The sequence below is a fragment of the Eurytemora carolleeae genome, unplaced genomic scaffold (assembly GCF_000591075.1).
Source record: "Eurytemora carolleeae unplaced genomic scaffold, Eaff_2.0 scaffold161, whole genome shotgun sequence".
In the NCBI taxonomy this organism is placed as follows: domain Eukaryota; kingdom Metazoa; phylum Arthropoda; class Copepoda; order Calanoida; family Temoridae; genus Eurytemora; species Eurytemora carolleeae.
This window is the reverse complement of record NW_019396085.1, coordinates 15,969-34,277: the sequence shown is the minus strand read 5'-3', so window position 1 is coordinate 34,277 and position 18,309 is coordinate 15,969. Positions and strand designations below refer to the sequence as shown.

General features: G+C 32.1%; 3 protein-coding genes across 4 annotated transcripts in view; 2 read left to right on the top strand and 1 right to left on the bottom strand.

Annotated features, from left to right (window-relative positions):
- Positions 1 to 620, top strand: part of LOC111717973 (uncharacterized) — a 42,214-nt gene extending 41,594 nt beyond the window's left edge. The window contains exon 43 of the mRNA XM_023493445.1: positions 278 to 620. Within this exon, the coding sequence (XP_023349213.1) occupies positions 278 to 485 (208 nt within the window). The 3' untranslated portion in view covers positions 486 to 620. The remainder of the gene's footprint in view (positions 1 to 277) is intronic.
- Positions 621 to 797: 177 nt separating this feature from the next.
- Positions 798 to 7,816, top strand: LOC111718196 (putative regulator of nonsense transcripts 1; the record flags this gene model as incomplete). The annotated part of the gene is made up of 7 exons (XM_023493728.1): positions 798 to 831; positions 1,514 to 1,587; positions 2,171 to 2,261; positions 4,609 to 4,666; positions 6,200 to 6,285; positions 6,725 to 6,828; positions 7,404 to 7,816. Coding segments are annotated over 7 exons (561 nt in total), but the record flags the coding sequence as incomplete, so codon positions are not given.
- A 2,394-nt stretch (positions 7,817 to 10,210) lies between these two features.
- Positions 10,211 to 17,050, bottom strand: LOC111718276 (DNA ligase 1). 2 transcript variants are annotated; one of them, XM_023493818.1, is made up of 9 exons: positions 16,945 to 17,050; positions 16,109 to 16,158; positions 15,260 to 15,295; positions 14,796 to 14,843; positions 13,511 to 13,609; positions 12,581 to 13,186; positions 12,146 to 12,268; positions 11,413 to 11,499; positions 10,211 to 10,363 (listed from the first exon to the last, which is right to left on the bottom strand). In XM_023493818.1, exons 1-9 carry the CDS (start codon positions 16,975 to 16,977, stop codon positions 10,348 to 10,350), a joined length of 1,098 nt encoding a protein of 365 aa, XP_023349586.1. In that variant the 5' UTR covers positions 16,978 to 17,050; the 3' UTR covers positions 10,211 to 10,347. The 2 variants fall into 2 exon arrangements, with proteins under 2 accessions (XP_023349586.1, XP_023349587.1); XM_023493819.1 differs by lacking the exons at positions 14,796 to 14,843; positions 15,260 to 15,295; positions 16,109 to 16,158 and having other exon boundaries at positions 16,945 to 17,027.
- Positions 17,051 to 18,309: the final 1,259 nt, after the last annotated feature.

The following is an 18,309-nucleotide window of genomic DNA, read 5'->3' as shown; positions in this document are numbered from 1 at the left end:
AATTATTTACTATTTATTGTTGTTTATTTACCTCCTAAATTAAAAAGTTCGCAATAGAATTCTTTGTACTTAAATTTAAATTTGTAATTTGTTCTCTAATTTTCTAAAAAACCTAACTAAAAATTTTCCCGGTCATTTTCCGGCAAATTTCTTAGAATCACCGTATAGGATTACACAAATCTAATCCAGTTTGAATTTAATTTGGGTTAATTTTTCACGAACTTTTCCTATAATAAGGTGTACTGCAGAAATGTAAATAAATATGTTTACTGTTTAGATTAGTAAAACTGTACAGTACTGGCGGGGGTAGACAAGACAATGACGGTATAAGCCCAGGACCACTTCTCAAGCTCAATACTCAATACAGGGAAATCTGCTTTTTAATCTTAAAAAACAAGGATCAGCACTTTATTTATGTTGATGTCATTTTAAGTCAAAAACAGGCATGTCACGCATACACCCTTTACAACTTGTCGTCTTATTGACGACGGAAATATCCTTCTTTTGCGACAACTCAAAAAGAATTTAAGCAAGGAAGCTCAAATTTTCGGCTTTTCTAATTTACATCATGTTAACTTGTTAAGGCTAAAAGCTGGGCTAATTTATACAACTGCCTGAGTCCTCAGGCATGCTGCCTAAATGCCTTATTTTACCTATACCAAACTAAATCTATATTTAGACCTACTTCATTTCATTGGATTTCAACATTTTATAGCTCTTGGAAAGCCTATAACAAAAGCAGATTTTTGCACAGACGCCTATAAAGGGAATTCGCACATTTTCAGTTTTTCTTGCCCAATCGATATTTCTACGGTGGAGAGCTAAGGACAGGTTGGATTTGATTAATATATTAGAAACCACTATTGAAGTAGAAATAAACACCGATCTCTAAAACTTAAGGTTGGAATCCCGTTTCCTCTGGGTTGGTTCAGAAAGTACCTTTTATTATTATTATAGTACTAGCAAAGGAGCCCAGTGTTGCCCAGTTTACTCATAGTATTCTTGCCGTTTTCCCGCGCTTGTTTAACTTGACGATGTTCTCTTTTTTCTCAATAAAAGTCGACGCACTTAATTTAATCTCAAAACCAAGATTCAAGAGACAGAGGCGTATTTAGGGTGGATATGGGGGCTCAGCCCCTCCCTTTGGATCAGTGAAATCCATGGATTTCTATTGGTTTCTGAACCCTGACGGGTGTTGAGCCACCCCTTCTAGAAAGAAAAAAAAATAAGCCTCCCTGGACAAATTCTCAACTACGCCCCTGTTCAGAGATTACAACTTTATATATATAAAAAGTATTTAAACCGTAGAACTTGACATGTAATGCACCCGTTGGACATATTCCTAAACACGTTCTTATATTCAAATTCATTTCAATTTTATTTGATCTCATAAAACAAGGACAAATGGACGGAACACATCTTCGCCTTTTCTCGTTTCAGCTGTAGCATATTAGGAGAATCCACTCAGAAAAGCTGTGTAGTTATAGAAATATCTAAAATGTATTTTGTTCAGGATGTCAGGGTCGAGATTCAGTGCTAGCTCCCTATACAATTCTCAACTATGCATATCCAGAAACTTCAGAAAGGGTAATTACAAAACTGTAAGCGTAATTTCAAGAGATCCTCCTGATTTACAACGATACCCTTGAAAGCTTTGTCTGATTAAGTATGAATTAGCTCTCCAGTATCCATGTTTTTGTTTATAGATTGTTAAATTTTATTTCTTGCTTATACAAAAATAATAAAGAAAAACGACGTTATCTTCCATATTTTTAAGAAGGTTAAGGTTTCAAAGGTACCATTGTGAATCGGGGATTGTTTTCTTTGAATGGAGGGTCATTTGAAATACCGCTTATTTATAGTCCTTTTAAATATAACCTATATTCAATAAAAAAAATTTGAGAGCAGCTTTTTTATTTATTATTTCGCGGAACTTTGATACTATTTTAAGCTCGGTGATGATGATGAACCAAACCTCTGTAGAGTAAGTAAAGTATCTAGATGGTTAGTTCCACATTTTATTGACAAATATTTCGGTCTGGGTTGATCCTCGTCAGTTCTTGAGATTGTGTCTGTCATGATATTCCAAACAAGTTATTGTAATGATCTAAACATATGTTTTTTTATTTTAATTTTAATATGTTTTGAATATTCTAATTTAAACATTCAGGGTTCTCTGAGTAATGCAGGAGAATGCCAGCTTGCTGTTGAAGTTGCTGAAACTGTGCAGCAACTTACCAGAGCTAATCCTGTATCTATTGGTAGGTAGACCGAGGGAGGGGTTGCATGGCCGCCTTGAGCCCCGAAAATTTTTCTCGAAGTCTCCGTATTCGCATATGAGTATTTAAAATTACCTGGCGCTACCCCTAAACGTTAGGATATATATTATGGAAGTAATAAATAATATTGTTTTACGAAAAATAGTTTAGTTATGCAGTGTTTTTTTAAATATCCAAAAAAAAAATTGCATAAATATTTTTTCGGAAAAATCTATAATATCTAATCTAAAGGAAAGGGCTAGCGCCAGGTCATTTTAAATACTCATCTGAGAATTCAGAGGCTTGGAGACCACTTTGCTGGGCTCATGGCGGCCCTGCACCCCCTCCTTAGTAGATCACGCTAAATTAGATAACTTTCATTTAGACCAAAATCTTGCACGTTTCCACTAAGGAGCTTATCTTTTTTAAGAGCTATTGAGAAGATCATAAAAGTTTTAATTTCTTATATGAACCCAAAAATATACAGTGAAACCCTTAAAACGAAAACATCGAAAGAATTTATTAAATGTCGTATTCTTCACTTTCTGATAATGGAATGTTGCAGATATTTAGTTTTTTTAATTAAATGATTACATGGAACTCTTTAAAACTGTTCCCGCATATTCATTGCTACGGAAGAATACACACCTTGGGTATCTGCTCAGCTAGAGTAAGTCCTCCTAGTTCAGTCCGAGCGCGTTTTTGCGCGTGGTCTCGTCTAGGTGAGGAGCAGGGAGATTAGCAAGGAGAGGGACCACCTGGTACCGCACAAGCAACAGGAACAGGTGCGCTTCCGGATCAGTCCTCTTGGGTTTCGAGAGGAACGAGAAGAGACGAGGTTCAGACTTGTATACGAAGTAAACACGGAAAGGTCTTAAGGTCTTCGGTACATCAGTATCTGGAAAAAGGACACTGCTAGAGATATGACATGGTAGAGAAAGATAGACAAGGACATAATAAAGATCACAAAGTATCAGACATATAGCAGTGCCATCCTGGAGAATTCCAGAGGAGATCAGGAGAGATAGTGCAGCCATGAACGGAACTTAGATATAGGTTGTGTGAATGGGGTGGCGCTATTTATTTATTTTCGCAAATACTGAAATTTACGTAATATAGTATAAAACTTATTGAAAAATTGTCAAGACGACATTAAATAAATTCTTTCGATGTATTCGTTATTAAGGGTTTCACTGTACTTATGAGTTGCATGGTCCAAAGTTGTACCAGTAATTTGGTATTTGAACAATGAACATCTTAAAAATATTTGCAGTTTTTGTTAATATTTTGCTTCATTTATTTGTATTCACAAATCGCTGGGTTATTGTTATTGCCATCTTTACATTTATTTTTGTTATTTTTTCTACTTTCGGCCTGTGTTTAAAATAGATATTATTGATAAAGAGTGAAGTAACAAATTTTTTTTGTTCTTTTTGGGCAATTTTAAAAATAATTAACGCTTTAAGCATTGAGTAAGACTGCTTAGTATAGTGGGGAATTCCCCTTTTTTAATGTTATGAATGGGGAGAATATTTAAGTCAACACTATAAAAGCCAAATTTCCATGGAAAGAATATAATTTGATTAAAGTTTACAATAAACTACTCGTTATTCAAGTTCAAGACGACATTGTTCTGCAATTTCATTGACTGTAGTCATGTTGTGTGTCTGTACCAAAAGAGTATGTGTAAGGAATACCAAACTCGTCTGTAAAGCAGTGCGACTGGCTTTCTAATGCTCGACCAGCTCCGTTTCCTTTCCCTTTATTTCTATTCCCTGAAAGGGACACTTTTAAATACAGGGATATCCAATACACAGTGGAATGATTTCTGTTTAAGCTATTTTCTAGGATGGATTTTGTAATTTCCTTTGAAAAATCTTACAGAAACATGTAGAAAATAGCTAAGATTTAAAAACTTGCGGCTTTTCCAATTTAAAAAAAATGCGATGACTCTGCTTCTTGGTTATAACTGTGTGTGTCCCTTTAGCAGTAATAATACATAATAATTTGATTTAAAGTGTCTGGAGACGTAATTTCAAGTGACCCATCCATTTGAAGAATGACATTTCAAACGTTACCTTCTAAAGTTTAACCCTTCATCTCAGCAACATTAAGGAAGATGCTGTCCTGTTCAATTACGACAATTTCCTCTATGTATGCTGCACCAATTCACTAACCACAATTTCACAAGTCGCAAATTTCCCGATTCTACGTCCAATCCAATTAAAAAAAAATCAAATTAAATACTATTTTATGTTTTTACACAACGATATCAACAAGCGTTTCTTTGGATAAAATAAGGGTGAACATGCCATTCTTCATTCCCTTTAATGATGTTTGTTTACAACAGGTATCATCACGTTCTACAACAAGCAGAAGGCAAATATATCGCTAGAGATTCAAACCAGGTACTAACTAATCCTAGGCTTTATTATCTTTGAATTATATTAGATGCTTTAAAAAAATCTAATTTTGCAGGAAAAAAATCGATTTTTAAAGAAGAAAATCGAATTTTTTTTAAGCCTTTGTTGCTTCCAGGGTTCATGTCAGTTAATTCAATCCAGCCAATTTTTTAAAAAAAATCAAATTTGAAAGAAAAAAAGAGAGGAAAAAATCGTTTTTTTAAAGAAAATAATTCGATTTTTTAGCCTGTATTACCCCCCAAGGTACCCATGGGTTCCCTCAAATAATTTTATAATGTATTTTCTCCAATGCTGCTACCGTTTTAGAACTGATTGGCATAGCTTCTGTGCCATATAAGAAAGCGTACTGCACCTTGACCTATCCAATCCTCCTCTAGTTATGCTTAGTATGTGCAGATCTCTGTGCCCAGTAATATCCTGTTCAAGTTTCAGTGTGTGCCCTCCTCTTATCTCACTGGCAAATTTTGCTCATTCGTGCATTCAGAAGTTTTGTTAAGACACTCTGAAATTGGCTTGATACTGTCAATGGTAGTTTTGGAGACACTTTCAGTTACGCTGTTTCTTGTCATTTACAATATTAGTTAGCTTTTTGTAGTATAGGTTGGATGCATTCTTTATGAGTCTGGTTGGAATCTCATCAATCCTTGAAGCCCTTGTATTCTTATGCTTACCTACTATCTCCTTTATTTCAGACTGAGTGACCGGTGCACACACTTTTCAAATGTATTAGCTGAGAACTTATTTTTTATCCATTCCTCCTGGTCAAAGTGGGTTTTAATGTATACTGCTGAAATCAGCTGCTCACCTCTATGCTCAAAAATCTTGGCTCCCTGACCTTCAAATATTTTAGTAACACTGTCTAGTACTGCTTCCTCTAGTTTGATTCTATCAGTTATTATGTTATCATTTTCATCTTCTACTGCCTGGACTTTGGAGCTCTGCTTCTTAACCTTCCTTGATAATATCATGAATGCTTCTGATCCTAGCTCAGTACTAGCTCTCTTTTTATCACGTTTCTGGACCTTAAACATATGGGAATATTTAGTAAGTGTACCCATTACCATTACCACACCCTCTCATGCTTTAGTCACCTAAAACATTTGAAATAGCTTACAATTTGTTTGTTATGCGTTTTATAAACAGATTTGCCACCCATTGCCCCAAAAACCTGAGCACCTTGGTCATCAATTAAACGATGCAAGTTCAGAACTTTTTCCATTCCATGGCATGACACCCCTCTCAGCCTTATTTGCTTTAGGTACACTGCAGGGCATTAAGTGTCTCCTCAATGTATAATTCCTCCCACGGTACCTTTGCAATCAACTAGCAAGATGATTTCGAAATTCCTGATAATCTGTGTTGAGCGGAACTTTAATATGTTTCCTGTTCTCTCCTGTTGCAAGAGCTCCAGTTCTAGGATCAAGGTTGCATGATCGCTTCCAGACATTATTTCTCCTTCTTCATCAATGGTTAGTTTCTTAACCTTCTGTATATATTATATGTATATTCTATATCTAGACGAATACATGGTGTAGATGTGAATACAGTAGATGGATATCAAGGTTCTGAACGGGATGTTATCATTATATCATGTGTGAGATCAGGTAGAAGTTAAAATATTTCCCCGGCAGAAGAGAGGAGGGGGGTTTTCTAGGATGGATTTTGTAATTTCCTTTGAAATTTTTTTTCAAAAGTAACTATCAGATCATAAAAAATTAAAATTATTTTGAAATATCAACTATACACGAATGTATCAAAAAATTATCGATGATTAATTGGCTGTAATATTTGAATGATTTGTTTGGAATTAATTTGATTTTTTTAACATCCGAGTTGTATGTTGCAGTTTTCTGAATTTGTATGGACGCTAAGTTCTTCGGTACGAGTTGTTTTTAAACATTTTCACCTTATAGACACAACAGATAGAAGTAAGATTAATTGCGTTTAAACGCGCTTATTTTTCGCCGTAAGCCTATACCCCCTTTCATTTTTCGCGAACACTCCCTTTAAGTTGATAGCCCCTTGAATATAAAATACGGTCAGGTGGAGAGAGTATTGGATTTCTCAGTGACAAAGAGAGAGTCAACGTAGCCTTGACACGTGCTAAGCAGGCGCTCATACTCATTGGAGATCTTGACACATTAAAGGTAAAAATAATAAAAATAATTCGAAATCTGTTTGGGACCGAATTTCATGAGCTTACACTGCCTACTGCCTATTCCAGTTTAAATCACTTATTCAAATCCTCCCTTATTCTTCAATTTTAATCGGTGGTTCAAATTTGAACCGGCAGTAGGCAGTTCAGCAGCATAGCTTAAATTCATTAAATTAGGTACGTAATGAGATACGTCAGTTAAAATGATCAAAATTAAGTTGTAAAAGTTTTCCTTACCAGATAAAATTTATATTTGATTTGATCATTTTTTTTGAGAAATTTTTACTAATGCATAAGCATTAACGATGTTTAAATAAAAGACAAACCGCCTATCAGTATACTGAAAAGTACCATGATTATAGTTTACAAAACGGTCTGCATACAATTATGATTAAAATTTGCTCGAACTGTTTCAAGGAAATAAACTGATATCTCTCTTTATATTTCAATTCATCTTCTAATCTAATGTCGTCGACCGTTAACTATTAAAGGTTTCCAGAATCAGGATTCAAAGATGTGAGAATAATCACAAAATTTAAATATTGTTTAACGGGTTTGTTGATTTAGAAGAATGAGATGTGGGGTGGGATGATTTCTAATGGAAGATCAAGGAGGGTTGTTTACAACTTGGACCAGAACCCTAAACCCAGCCTTCAGGACATTCTTAAATCTGGCAGATAAATTTAGAATGTTGGAAAGTGATATTTATTTTCATATCCCCCCCCCCCCCATTTAACATCGCTCAAATGGTTTGTATTTGTGTTCCACAACTGTTTATTTTTTAACATCACTACTGAAAATCTACTTTTTATTTTGATATTTACAATAAAAGAAAGATAAGGATGTTAATTCCCTTTAACTAATATGTGATTTTTTTGCGCTGTGAACTAGGCCAGGTTGATTTATTTTTTGATATAGTTTCACGTAACCATGTACATTGTACACTTAAAGTGATAAATAAACATAACTTTTAAGGTCAAGTTATATTTTCTAAATTGAGTTTAAATATATATTGATGAAGGGGAACGTAGAAAATTTGAATTCTTGTGAAAAGTTAATGAACAGCACCATCTATGTATTGCGCATAGCATTTAATCGTTGTTTCTGATTTATTATGATGTTATGCGTGATAACACCAAATGTGTACTCTAAGTAATTACGTAATTAGTAATTTATGAAATATAACAAAAACATACAAATTGCAACTAGCATCATTTTTTGTTTAATCCATGTTTTACAGTGTCAAACTTATTTAGGAAAAAAATCTCCCTGATTTTACGAACCATTGGATCTCTTGATCGGATCCATTGTTAGATATGTAATAAGATCCAAACAAAACAGACGTTTCCAAGTTGTATTTCTATTGCAATCTTCTAACTAAGCCAAATTTAATTTTGGATTTTTGAAGTTTTTTTTACATTATATTACAACACTTCCCATTTTTGATGTTTTTCGTGTAAATAGTTCGAAATCTTTTATAAAGAATAAGTTAGGTAAAGGTAGAAATTCCATATTTCTTGTAAAACTAAAACTGATACAGTAACATTACCTTCTGATTTTTCGATTCTATCAAGAAATATTTTTAATTCTTCAAATTTTGATGGCAGACTTTAAACTAACTAAGGACATTTAGTCCGCTAAAATTTCTAATGTTTGATACAAAATTGTTTTCACCTTGGTATGTATTTCTAAGCTCAAAGTACGAAAAAAAATAGGGACCCATATTTGTTGGATCTAGATAATCATTGTTATTAAGAGTATATTGCTCGTTTTTATTAAGGGAACCCTTATAATTTTTCACATCTTCAAGATCATCGTGGTCGTTTTTTATTCAATTTAGAAATAATAAAGTTGTAATATCTTAGTCGAAATATGCATGCAAAGAGAATAGATTATACATAGAGTGGAATTTACTAGAAAAAAGTGTAAAACGGCCATTTTAGTTGTACTGTTTCCATACTGCAGGTGTACTTCACTCATTCGTGCTATTTCACCTTTTGGGCCCTGGAACATCATTTTATAGAAAAGTTTTCTTGAAAATTATTTGATTTTCTCTAAATCAATTTTCTGATATTCTGTCATGCATATCCGAGTTCATTTCAGCATAAGCTTTGATGAAAATCAATTTGATGTTTTTATTTAGTAAAAAACATATTTTTTAATTTGAGGTCATAAAACAGTAAAACAAATATTTTTGAAATACTCAAGATACCAAAATATTAAATTGAGGATGAGAAAGGTAAATGGTTATTAACTCTTTAATTTCATATTCATAACTTTTATACAGTGGAGGGGGGGGGGGGGGGGGAGACGCTCTTGTCCCGTGCCAAGAACTATAACTTAAAAACGTGTTTTCACAAATTTATTATTCACAAAATTACACGTATTTATCTTGATTTTTGGAATCTCTCTGTCTTTAATGTTGTTAAGATAATTTTTAAATATGATATTTTCCCATTTTCGTCACCAAACACTAATTAAGTCAATATATAAACCCAATTCTAGTACTAGAGAGGTTTTCTGTACATGTGCATTGTGCATCCTAGTGCACATTCAACACTACACTCTCTTATTAGCTGGATTTTTATAATCCCATAATTTAGTTACGGAATCGGAAAACATGTAATTGTACTTAATAAGACATGTTATTCTCTGCAAGTAAAACAAAGAAGGAAATTGACTAGACAAAGTTACAATCTAAACTTCAAGTTTTTCTGGTGATTCAATTGGGGCCCTGTCGATTTGATTAATGTAAATACATATTAGGGTTCATAATTTTTTTTATCTATATAATGAAATTTTTCACATGGGCATTAATTGTGTTTAATTTGTGTAAAACATAATGTAAACATTAAAATTTTGAAAACAGTTTTCTGTAGAAGTTTTTATTTTTAAACATTTGCTTAACTGGTTGCTAGTGTATTTTTATTTTACACAATATTCTATTAGCCAATAACAAAAATCTTGAAGAGAGTATTTGTCCACTTTAAATCTATTGTTTTTTTTTCAGAAATTGCTCTTTAAGACCCCTTTACACCTCTTACACCTAGTGTCAATCGTTATTAGAAAAAACTGTTTTTAAGTTAGCTTTTATCAACTTTGCAATATCTTCAACCCAAAAAAATGAAAAGCGCAAAACGATCGGTACGACACGTTTGTTCGTTTGTGAATCGTTTTTTATTTTTTTATCGTTTTTGATCGTTATTGATCGTTTTTGATCGTTTTATAAATAACAATTTGAAATATATTTGATTTTCTTATACTATGCAAAATTTTGAGCCTAAAGAAAATACAAATAAAAAACGCACCACTGAAGACACATCACTATTTACACTTCCTCCCAATGTGCAAGAAGTGTCTGGCGAGTTTGGCGAACATATAGACGTGTCTATTTTAAACTATGTTCAAACAAACAGAGATTACAACTGTTTTTGTAAAATAATATATTTTATACACTGATATAAATACAATGGAAGGCTGCATCACATAAATGGCGATTACCTCATCGGGATCAATCAGACCCTTTCCTAAAAAATAAATGATTTGTTTCATTGAAGAAGAAATTTATTTGTAAGAAGTATAAAAAGTGCATTTGTTTTTATAAAAAGGTTTAAATTTTGATTTAATAAATTTGATAATCTCAAATGAAATATTAATAATTGCAATGTAATTTTGAATCTTCAGTTCAATCTTGAAATTTATATCTGGAATTAAATCTTAAATCTTTAATTAAATCTGGAATTAAATCTTAAATCTTTAATTAAATCTGCAATTAAATCTTAAATCTTTAATTAAATCTGCAATTAAATCTTGAATCTTTAATTAAATCTTTAGTTTGATCTTGACACTTTAATTAGATCTTTCATTTAATGTTGAATATTAAATTAAATCAGCAATTTAATCTTGAATCTTTAATTAAATCTGCAATTAAATTAATATTTAGTTTGATCTGGAAACTTTAATTAAATCTTTCATTTAATGTGGAATCTAAAAATTAAATCTGCAATTTAATCTTGAATCTTTAATTAAATCTGCAATTTAATCTTGAATCTTGAACTTTGAATCTTTAACTTTGAATCTTTAATTAAATCTGGAATTTAACTTTGAATCTTTAATTAAATCTGGAATTTAATCTTGAATATTTAATTAAATCGGAAATTTAATTTTGAATATTTAATTAAATTGGAAATTTAATCTTGAATATTTGATTAAATCTGCAATTCAAACTAGAATTTAATTTTGAATATTTAATAAAATCGGCAATTGAATCTTAAATATTTTATTAATTCTGCAATTCAATCTTGAATCTTAGTTTAAATCTGTAATTAATTCTGCAATTCAATCTGAAATCTTTTATTAAATTTGGAATTTAATTATAATTCTTAAATCAAATCTGTAATGTGATCTTGAATCTCAAGTTAAATCTGCAATTTAATCTTGAATCTATAATTAAATCTTTAGTTTAATCTTGAATCTTATATCAGCGATTTAATCTGAAATTTTTAATAAATTCTGCAATTCAATCTCGAATCTTAAATTAAATCTGCAATTAACTCTTGAATCTTTTATAAAATACCTTTTAAAAACCAGAGTAGCGGAAAAAGCGTCTAACTTTGGCTCTGGTGAACCAGATATATGTTTCTCACAAGGTTTTAGGGTTTCCCTAGCAATAAAAAAAACTGTAAACTATATTTTAACTCTATGCCAATTGGGCTATTTTTGTCTAATATAGATGGGGGGGGGGTTGTTTTGACAAATTTTAACATGTGAAACATATTACATCCAAGTGTATTTCAAATAAACATTATGATTTATTTCTGTAAGTATGTTTACAAAAAAAGGAAATGTTCAGTTCTAATTAGTCTTTAGTGCCTCATAGAACTGAACTTGTCATTTCTTATATAATAATTTTAACCACCGTACTTCATGTACTGTATGTAAACAACCATCTAGAAATAAATCCTCCCACATGAAAGTTTAACTGTCTTTTTAATTAAGAAATACTAACGGTGAAGTATGTTTTTGGCTGGCGGAAATTCAGTGTGTAGTACGTTGTGATTTAAAGGTTTCACTCTCAAGCAAAAATCTATGAGAATTTTGCCAATTACTTCTTAAAAACAAAGCTAACGACAAGTGCTCTATAGTGCTAAAATGCACACATAAAGCACTATAGAAAAGCATGATTGAAATAAAGCGTTAAAATCAAACCCCAAGGAGTTGCGACACTTCAAAGTCGACCCTGTCTTAAATATTAATGAGACTTTTTATAAGCAGACTGAATCTATGTGAGTAACAGTACAGATACTAACCTTATAAAAACTAGTTTTGGAGCTTGATCCTTTGGTGTTACATCGGGAATGGGCCCTCCTTCCTTTTCTTTTTCTTCTATCCTTTCCTTCTTCTCTTCTTCCTTTCTCTTCTTTTCCTTCCTCCTACATATATTTATCAAAAACAATGAGAACCAGAATATTGTGTGATGAATGTCGTCCAGGATTTTGTGATTTGTGTTTGTTAAAACTAATATGTGTCTAAAAAACGCAATTGCTTCTTTTCCTGACATAGTGCTGCAAAAAAATAAACTCAATATCAGTGATATTTTATCTGTTATGGTAACCAACAATTTGTAAAAATAAACTCAATATCAGTGATATTTTATCTGTTATGGTAACCAACAATTTGTAAAAATAAACTCAATATCCGTGATATTTTATCTGTTATGGTAGCCAACAATATATATAAATTACCGTTTAAACAACGAAGATGTAAATTTAGAAATTGCTTTCTTCTGAGATGTATTTAGCTTCTTCTCCTTCTCTTCTCTTATCTCTGAAATGTCGTTTGGCGCATTTTCTTCAGATGTTGCCAATTCATCCTTTTGCGAGTTTTCTTCGACATTGTGCGACGTGGTTTGATCACTATTGCTTACATTTGTTTGAAAATTTTCTTTACATTTATTTGGCAAACTTTCCTGCATTATTTTAATGGCATTTCTCTTGCTAACTGTTTGAAGGTTCTTTGTGTCTTTTTCCAACTCAGAATTAGCAGGAGCTTCTTCTTCTTTAAAATCTTCTTCAGTTTTCGCGACTTGATGATTTGGTTCTTCTGTTTTGTTATCAATCAACTTTATTCCGCCATTTTGAATCAGCTGACTCCACTCCGGGACCGAACACGTTAAATTCTCGATATTCTCTATTTTAATTAACCAGCTAGACTGCAGAGGAGGAGAAGGGGCACTAGGAGCATTAGGGGAACAAGAGGAACTAATGGGAAAGTTGAAGAACTGATTTTCATGTGAAGGGGAGGAGGAGGAACTCTCTTCTTTTTTCTCATTTCTTTTTTGTCTCCATTCCCTAGAATTTCAAAGATTATTTTCAACATTCAAGAATAACAAAATACAGAAATAGAAAATGAACAAAACGTTTTTTTTTCAAACCAAGTTAGTTTTTCTCTAAATAAAAAGTATCACTCCAATAAAAAATGCATGTCTATGAATTACAACGGTACCCTTTCAACCTTTCATTGAAGAAAAGATATCTGGAATTCTTTTTTGAAAATTGAAAATTTTCAGTTGCACTTTCTCTTTAAAAGTAACTTGAGTGTTTTTGCAGCAGAATCAAGAAGGAAATTGACAGACTTTATTTCTTTTTTAGAATAGAAAAGTGAAAGTCATTTACCTATTCCTTTGTTGGCGCATTGAGATCTCCAGCTTTTTAAACTCATTCCTCATCCTCTCCTCATCCTCAACCATCCTTCTCTGCTCAGATACTCTCATTCTTAAGATATACAGTGAAACAAAATAAAGACAAACAGGGTCTCCCACAAAACTGTAGAACAGGAAGACGACATTGTAGCAATCTTATGTGTATTTGTAATGAGAAAATAGTTATTCCAGTGTAACTGTGTACACTGCACAGTGTTTTATGTTAATTTCACAATTTAAAATCAAAACTTTAATCTGTCTGTCGTCTTCCTGCAGTTCAACAGCTTTATGGGCCAAAGTGTACAATCTACAGGGTGTCCCACAGAACATGTCAATTTGTTAAAATGACAGAAGTCTAATTATATGCACATAAAATCTGTTTTACTCCAGAAATCCAAGTTTATAAGCATATCACAATAATCTCACAAGAAGGAGATGGTTCATTTGATGTGCTGTCCCGTTTCAGCCGTCTTTTAGTACGTATTTGTAGTGTGTTCTGAAAAACTTCCTTAAAATACTTCAAATGAATCGGAGTTTACAGTGATATTGTAAACNGAAGACCCCCCCCCCACTAGCTGCCCAGACCCATTGTTCCTTGAGTTGACCGACCCCTGCACTGCAGCCAGGATAGCAGAATGTTGCGAGTTGGCTAGCATACACATCAGTTGAGGACCCGACCGGCCCTCTTCAAGAGAGGATGGAGAAATTCCAACTGGTGTTATGACGGAACAGGAACAGAAACTTCAGATGAGCTGCTAGCTATGGGTTCAACAAAGATCTGCACAGGATACTCTAATCTGTGGATCTAGATGGCTTTCAAGCCCAGGATATAAGAGGATCACAGGAAACCAGAATCTGTGTAAACTGTAGTAGCAGTAAATCTAGTATCTTCATCGCTAATTTATTTCATTCATTGTTTTATATAATAATTGTTTCTTTTATTTGTTTCACTAGTATTAGAAATGTTCAACTATCTTTCTCTTTTATTGGTCCATGATTTGATAACTAATAGGATATTCACAGTGATCTTGCCAGGCTACATTTGTTGTATAAAACGTGCTGGGCCGACTCTACACTGGGTAGCAAGACTGGACAGTACGACTAAATGCATATACAGTATGTTTCGTACCGGCACAGATCATGCAACTTTTAGATTGGGTGTATTGATTACCCCCTTTTTGTGGGTACCTATCGGATATTTTACAATAAATGCACCCTGTAATCAATAACACCCCCCCCCACACCCTCCAGTTCTTTACCGTAGATAATCATCATCTCTCATTCTGATAGTAAAATCTCTTAATCGCCTGAAGAAAAAAAATATTTTATAATTTATTCTAGAATATATTGGATTAGAAATTTACTCTTTTGCCATTCTTAACTCAAAACTGTAAAAAGATTAGTCTTGTTTTTTAATAAGTTGGCCGGTATCGACCAATTTCGAAAATGAGTCTGGTATTTGATATTTAAGAAAATTATTTTGATATTATTTTTTGTCTTAAAATTAAGCCTTAATCTGCAAGTAACTTTAATATAGAAACCACAATGAAAATAATTAATTTTCAACTAGAAAATTTGGGATAACTCATACATGATCGGAGTAAGACTTTATAGAGCCGGGTACCCTTGTAAATCGGACATGCCACTCTATGAATGGAGGTTCATATTACGTCTACAGGTTCTCAGATTAGCGATAATTCCATTTTTAATTATTAAGTATTACCTTAAAACACGACTTCTCTCCGCTTCTGAATTATATCTAGACCGAAATATATAATTCAGAGAAAAAAAAATATTTAATATTTTTTTCAGCTGATTTAAGCCATCTTTTCAAATCAATATCGTAGGCCTTAAATTTTTAAATTAGATAAAATAATCTTTAAGTTTGAAATACTGCCAAGAGCACCATCAGGTTGAAATTATTTAAAGATTAGAAAATTTGAGTTTGTGGCAAATTTAGGTGTTTTGAAAAATAAATGTTCAATCAAAATTCAAATACAGCGAGGTGAGCGAGGTTTTATGACAAGTTCGTCAATTTGTATTTTCTATTAATTGGGACATATTTTTTCCATTTATTTGAACTTACATTTAAGTTTTCAGTAAAATTCCTTGTATTGTTCAGGATGAAAAACTTTGATTTTAATCTATAAAAAATACCGCAAAATAATTTTTTGAATAAACAGAATGTTTATTTTGGAGAAAGAAGCGACAAAAAAATTCTGGAAAATAAAATCCTAAAAACCTTTTTCTTCACAAATAGTTTTTCACGTTTTTTTTTGGTGTCACATTTTTCAAACTATATGTTTTCCAAGCGCTTTCCCTCTTCTAGTGACATTTTTAGCATTTAAATGCTCCTTTTCAAGTTGCCATTTTTTTCTTCGTAATAATAAAATAATAGTTGCGTTGCATGATTAATGGATTTAAAATCAACGAGCCATAAACCTTCCTTTGGGGTTATGTAAGTGTGCACATGATCAGTTCAACCACTTTAACGTTTATTGGATACTCACAAACAAACAGACAGACTTCAGCCAAATTCATGTAAAGATTTATGAATATATGTATTTGATTCCTGTCAGATTTCAGCAAACTTCTTTTTCCTTGCCAATTTCCTGGCACACCCTGTAAATAAAGTAAGAACCATAAAACCAACCCTGGTTAGGCGGGTCCAAACTGCATAGTAAATTGTGATTGCTTATTTGTAATATCTCATGGTTTGTAGTTGAATAAAAATATGAATCATAAAACTGTAGAATAGGAAGACGACTGTTAATACTGTTTTCAAGTATGAAGCTGTTTTTAGGTTTATATACTTTTCCACCTTTTGACAACATTACCGACCTATTACTCCCCCAACAGAGGGAGGTTAACGTCCCTTGGGACAGTTATGTAAAATAACCACCCGCTCTGTGAAGTTTTCAGGAAAAAATTCGCGCATGTTCATCTCAAAAAACGATAGAATTGTGAACAACTACTTTTTCTCGAAAATAAAAGTTTTACTTAACCACGGGTTTCCTCGACCAATTTTGTCCAAAAACATCCCTCGCTGCGCTCTGTATGTTTTGTAGACAAAAAAGGTCATGGGAACCCTTGGTAAGGTAAAATTCCCTTAACTGAAAGTAGTTGTAAATAGTTATTACTTCTAAATAAATCATTTAAGTTTTGTTTTTCATGCTTTAACATTGTGATATAATCATTTCACATTAAAAAAGAATATTTCAATCAATCAATTAACCAATCAGACTTTTAGGGACGTCCTAAATCTCAATCCCACAAATTTTTATTTGCGTAAAATAGCAAATGTTAGAAAAATAAAATAAAGAAGATTTGAAACTCTATCTGCAGAATTCCAAGGTTACTTTCGTTTTATAATTTATCTTTTTTATTTTTAGTTTTAAATAAATTTACCTTTTGAAGTTCATCTCCTATTACGAAGGGCATTTTTACTTGGTTTCTTCTATAAAAAAGTAGGTAAAAGATTAGAATTTTTGTTGTTATCTAGAGTTTGCCATTTCTTCTCGCATAAAGGAATTGATTCCTTGCCACAAACTCAAATTTGTTAATCCTTTTATCGTTGCATCCTAATTGTGTAATTAATTGATAAATCAAACTTAGACTATTTTATAAAAGAATTCACATTGTTTAAAATATCTAAGTTTTTTCACTTCGGGTTGCTGAGACATGGAATCATAAAATCTAAGTGTGCGTCAAAGACGCAATTTCTTAAACTCTAACGCCGAGAACAAATCCTAGCTGTTAAATTTAATTTTTCTTTTCGCGAACACTCCCTTTAATTATCACAAGGCCTAGCTTAGACTAGTATTTTCATTATGTTTGCATAGGAACATATTTCTACATTTAAACTATAAGGATGCTTTCTACTACTTCATATATACTATATACACTACTTTCTTTTTGCAAAACTTTCTCCTTCAAATCAAAACAAAAGTGTAAAATCTATCCTAGTTAAATTTTAAATTTTTAACTTTTAACATAAGATATTACCAAAAATACTTTTGATTTATGAAATTGATTTTATATATATAAAATAGATAACTCTTTTAGATGAAAACTATATGTTGTTTTTTTATCGTTTAAGTTAAACAAGAAGCAAACTTTAGAAAAAAAATTTCAGAACAGTTTAACAATCATCTCATGTGTTTTAGGCATGTCCGTCATTTTTTTTTAACTGAAAACTATTGTATATGTATACAGTCTACAAGCTACAGAGGCTTGAACTGCTGAACTGTGCAGGACAGAGCACTAGTGCATGCAGTTCTTTTAAAACATAATAATTTTACAATTGAACATTAGCAATTTAAACAGTTAGGGGCTAAAAAAGTTATTTCTAAATTAAAGTTTAAAAATCCTCCGTTGTTAAACAAAATCTAAAATAGTCAACAATTTTAGTTACTTCTTATTATTTGTCGAACACAACAATTATATTCTTTTTTTACATATTTCCGACGTTTTTTTCCCCATATTCTAAAGCCTCCCGGCCAACTATTCAAGTTATCGGCCAGGGCCATGAGAAATTAAACCATGATCATGTAATTTCAACTCTTCGTTTCTTTACTCTATTTAAGGCTTGTTATTCTGGAAGGCTTGATTGAATAAGCCATTCGGATTTTTCAAAAGTTATGACTAAGAAATAATTTTGAGTATTTTTTCTAAAAACTTAAAATTTTTTCCTTTTTCTTATTCGTAATATAATAAAGCAATGATAATGTCTAATGTCTACTATTCTCTCAGAAAACTGCGGTATTACAGTGA

What these genes read in the sequence shown, in the direction of transcription:
- LOC111718276 (XM_023493818.1), bottom strand. Translation starts at nt 16,977, where the DNA reads ATGCCCTTCGTAATAGGAGATGAACTTCAAAAG. An exon ending in TAGGAGATGAACTTCAAAAG is followed by an intron (nt 16,159 to 16,944) that starts GTAAATTTATTT and finishes CTTTATTTACAG; the next exon opens with GGTGTGCCAGGAAATTGGCA. An exon ending in AGAGATGATGATTATCTACG is followed by an intron (nt 13,610 to 14,795) that starts GTAAAGAACTGG and finishes GTATATCTTAAG; the next exon opens with AATGAGAGTATCTGAGCAGA.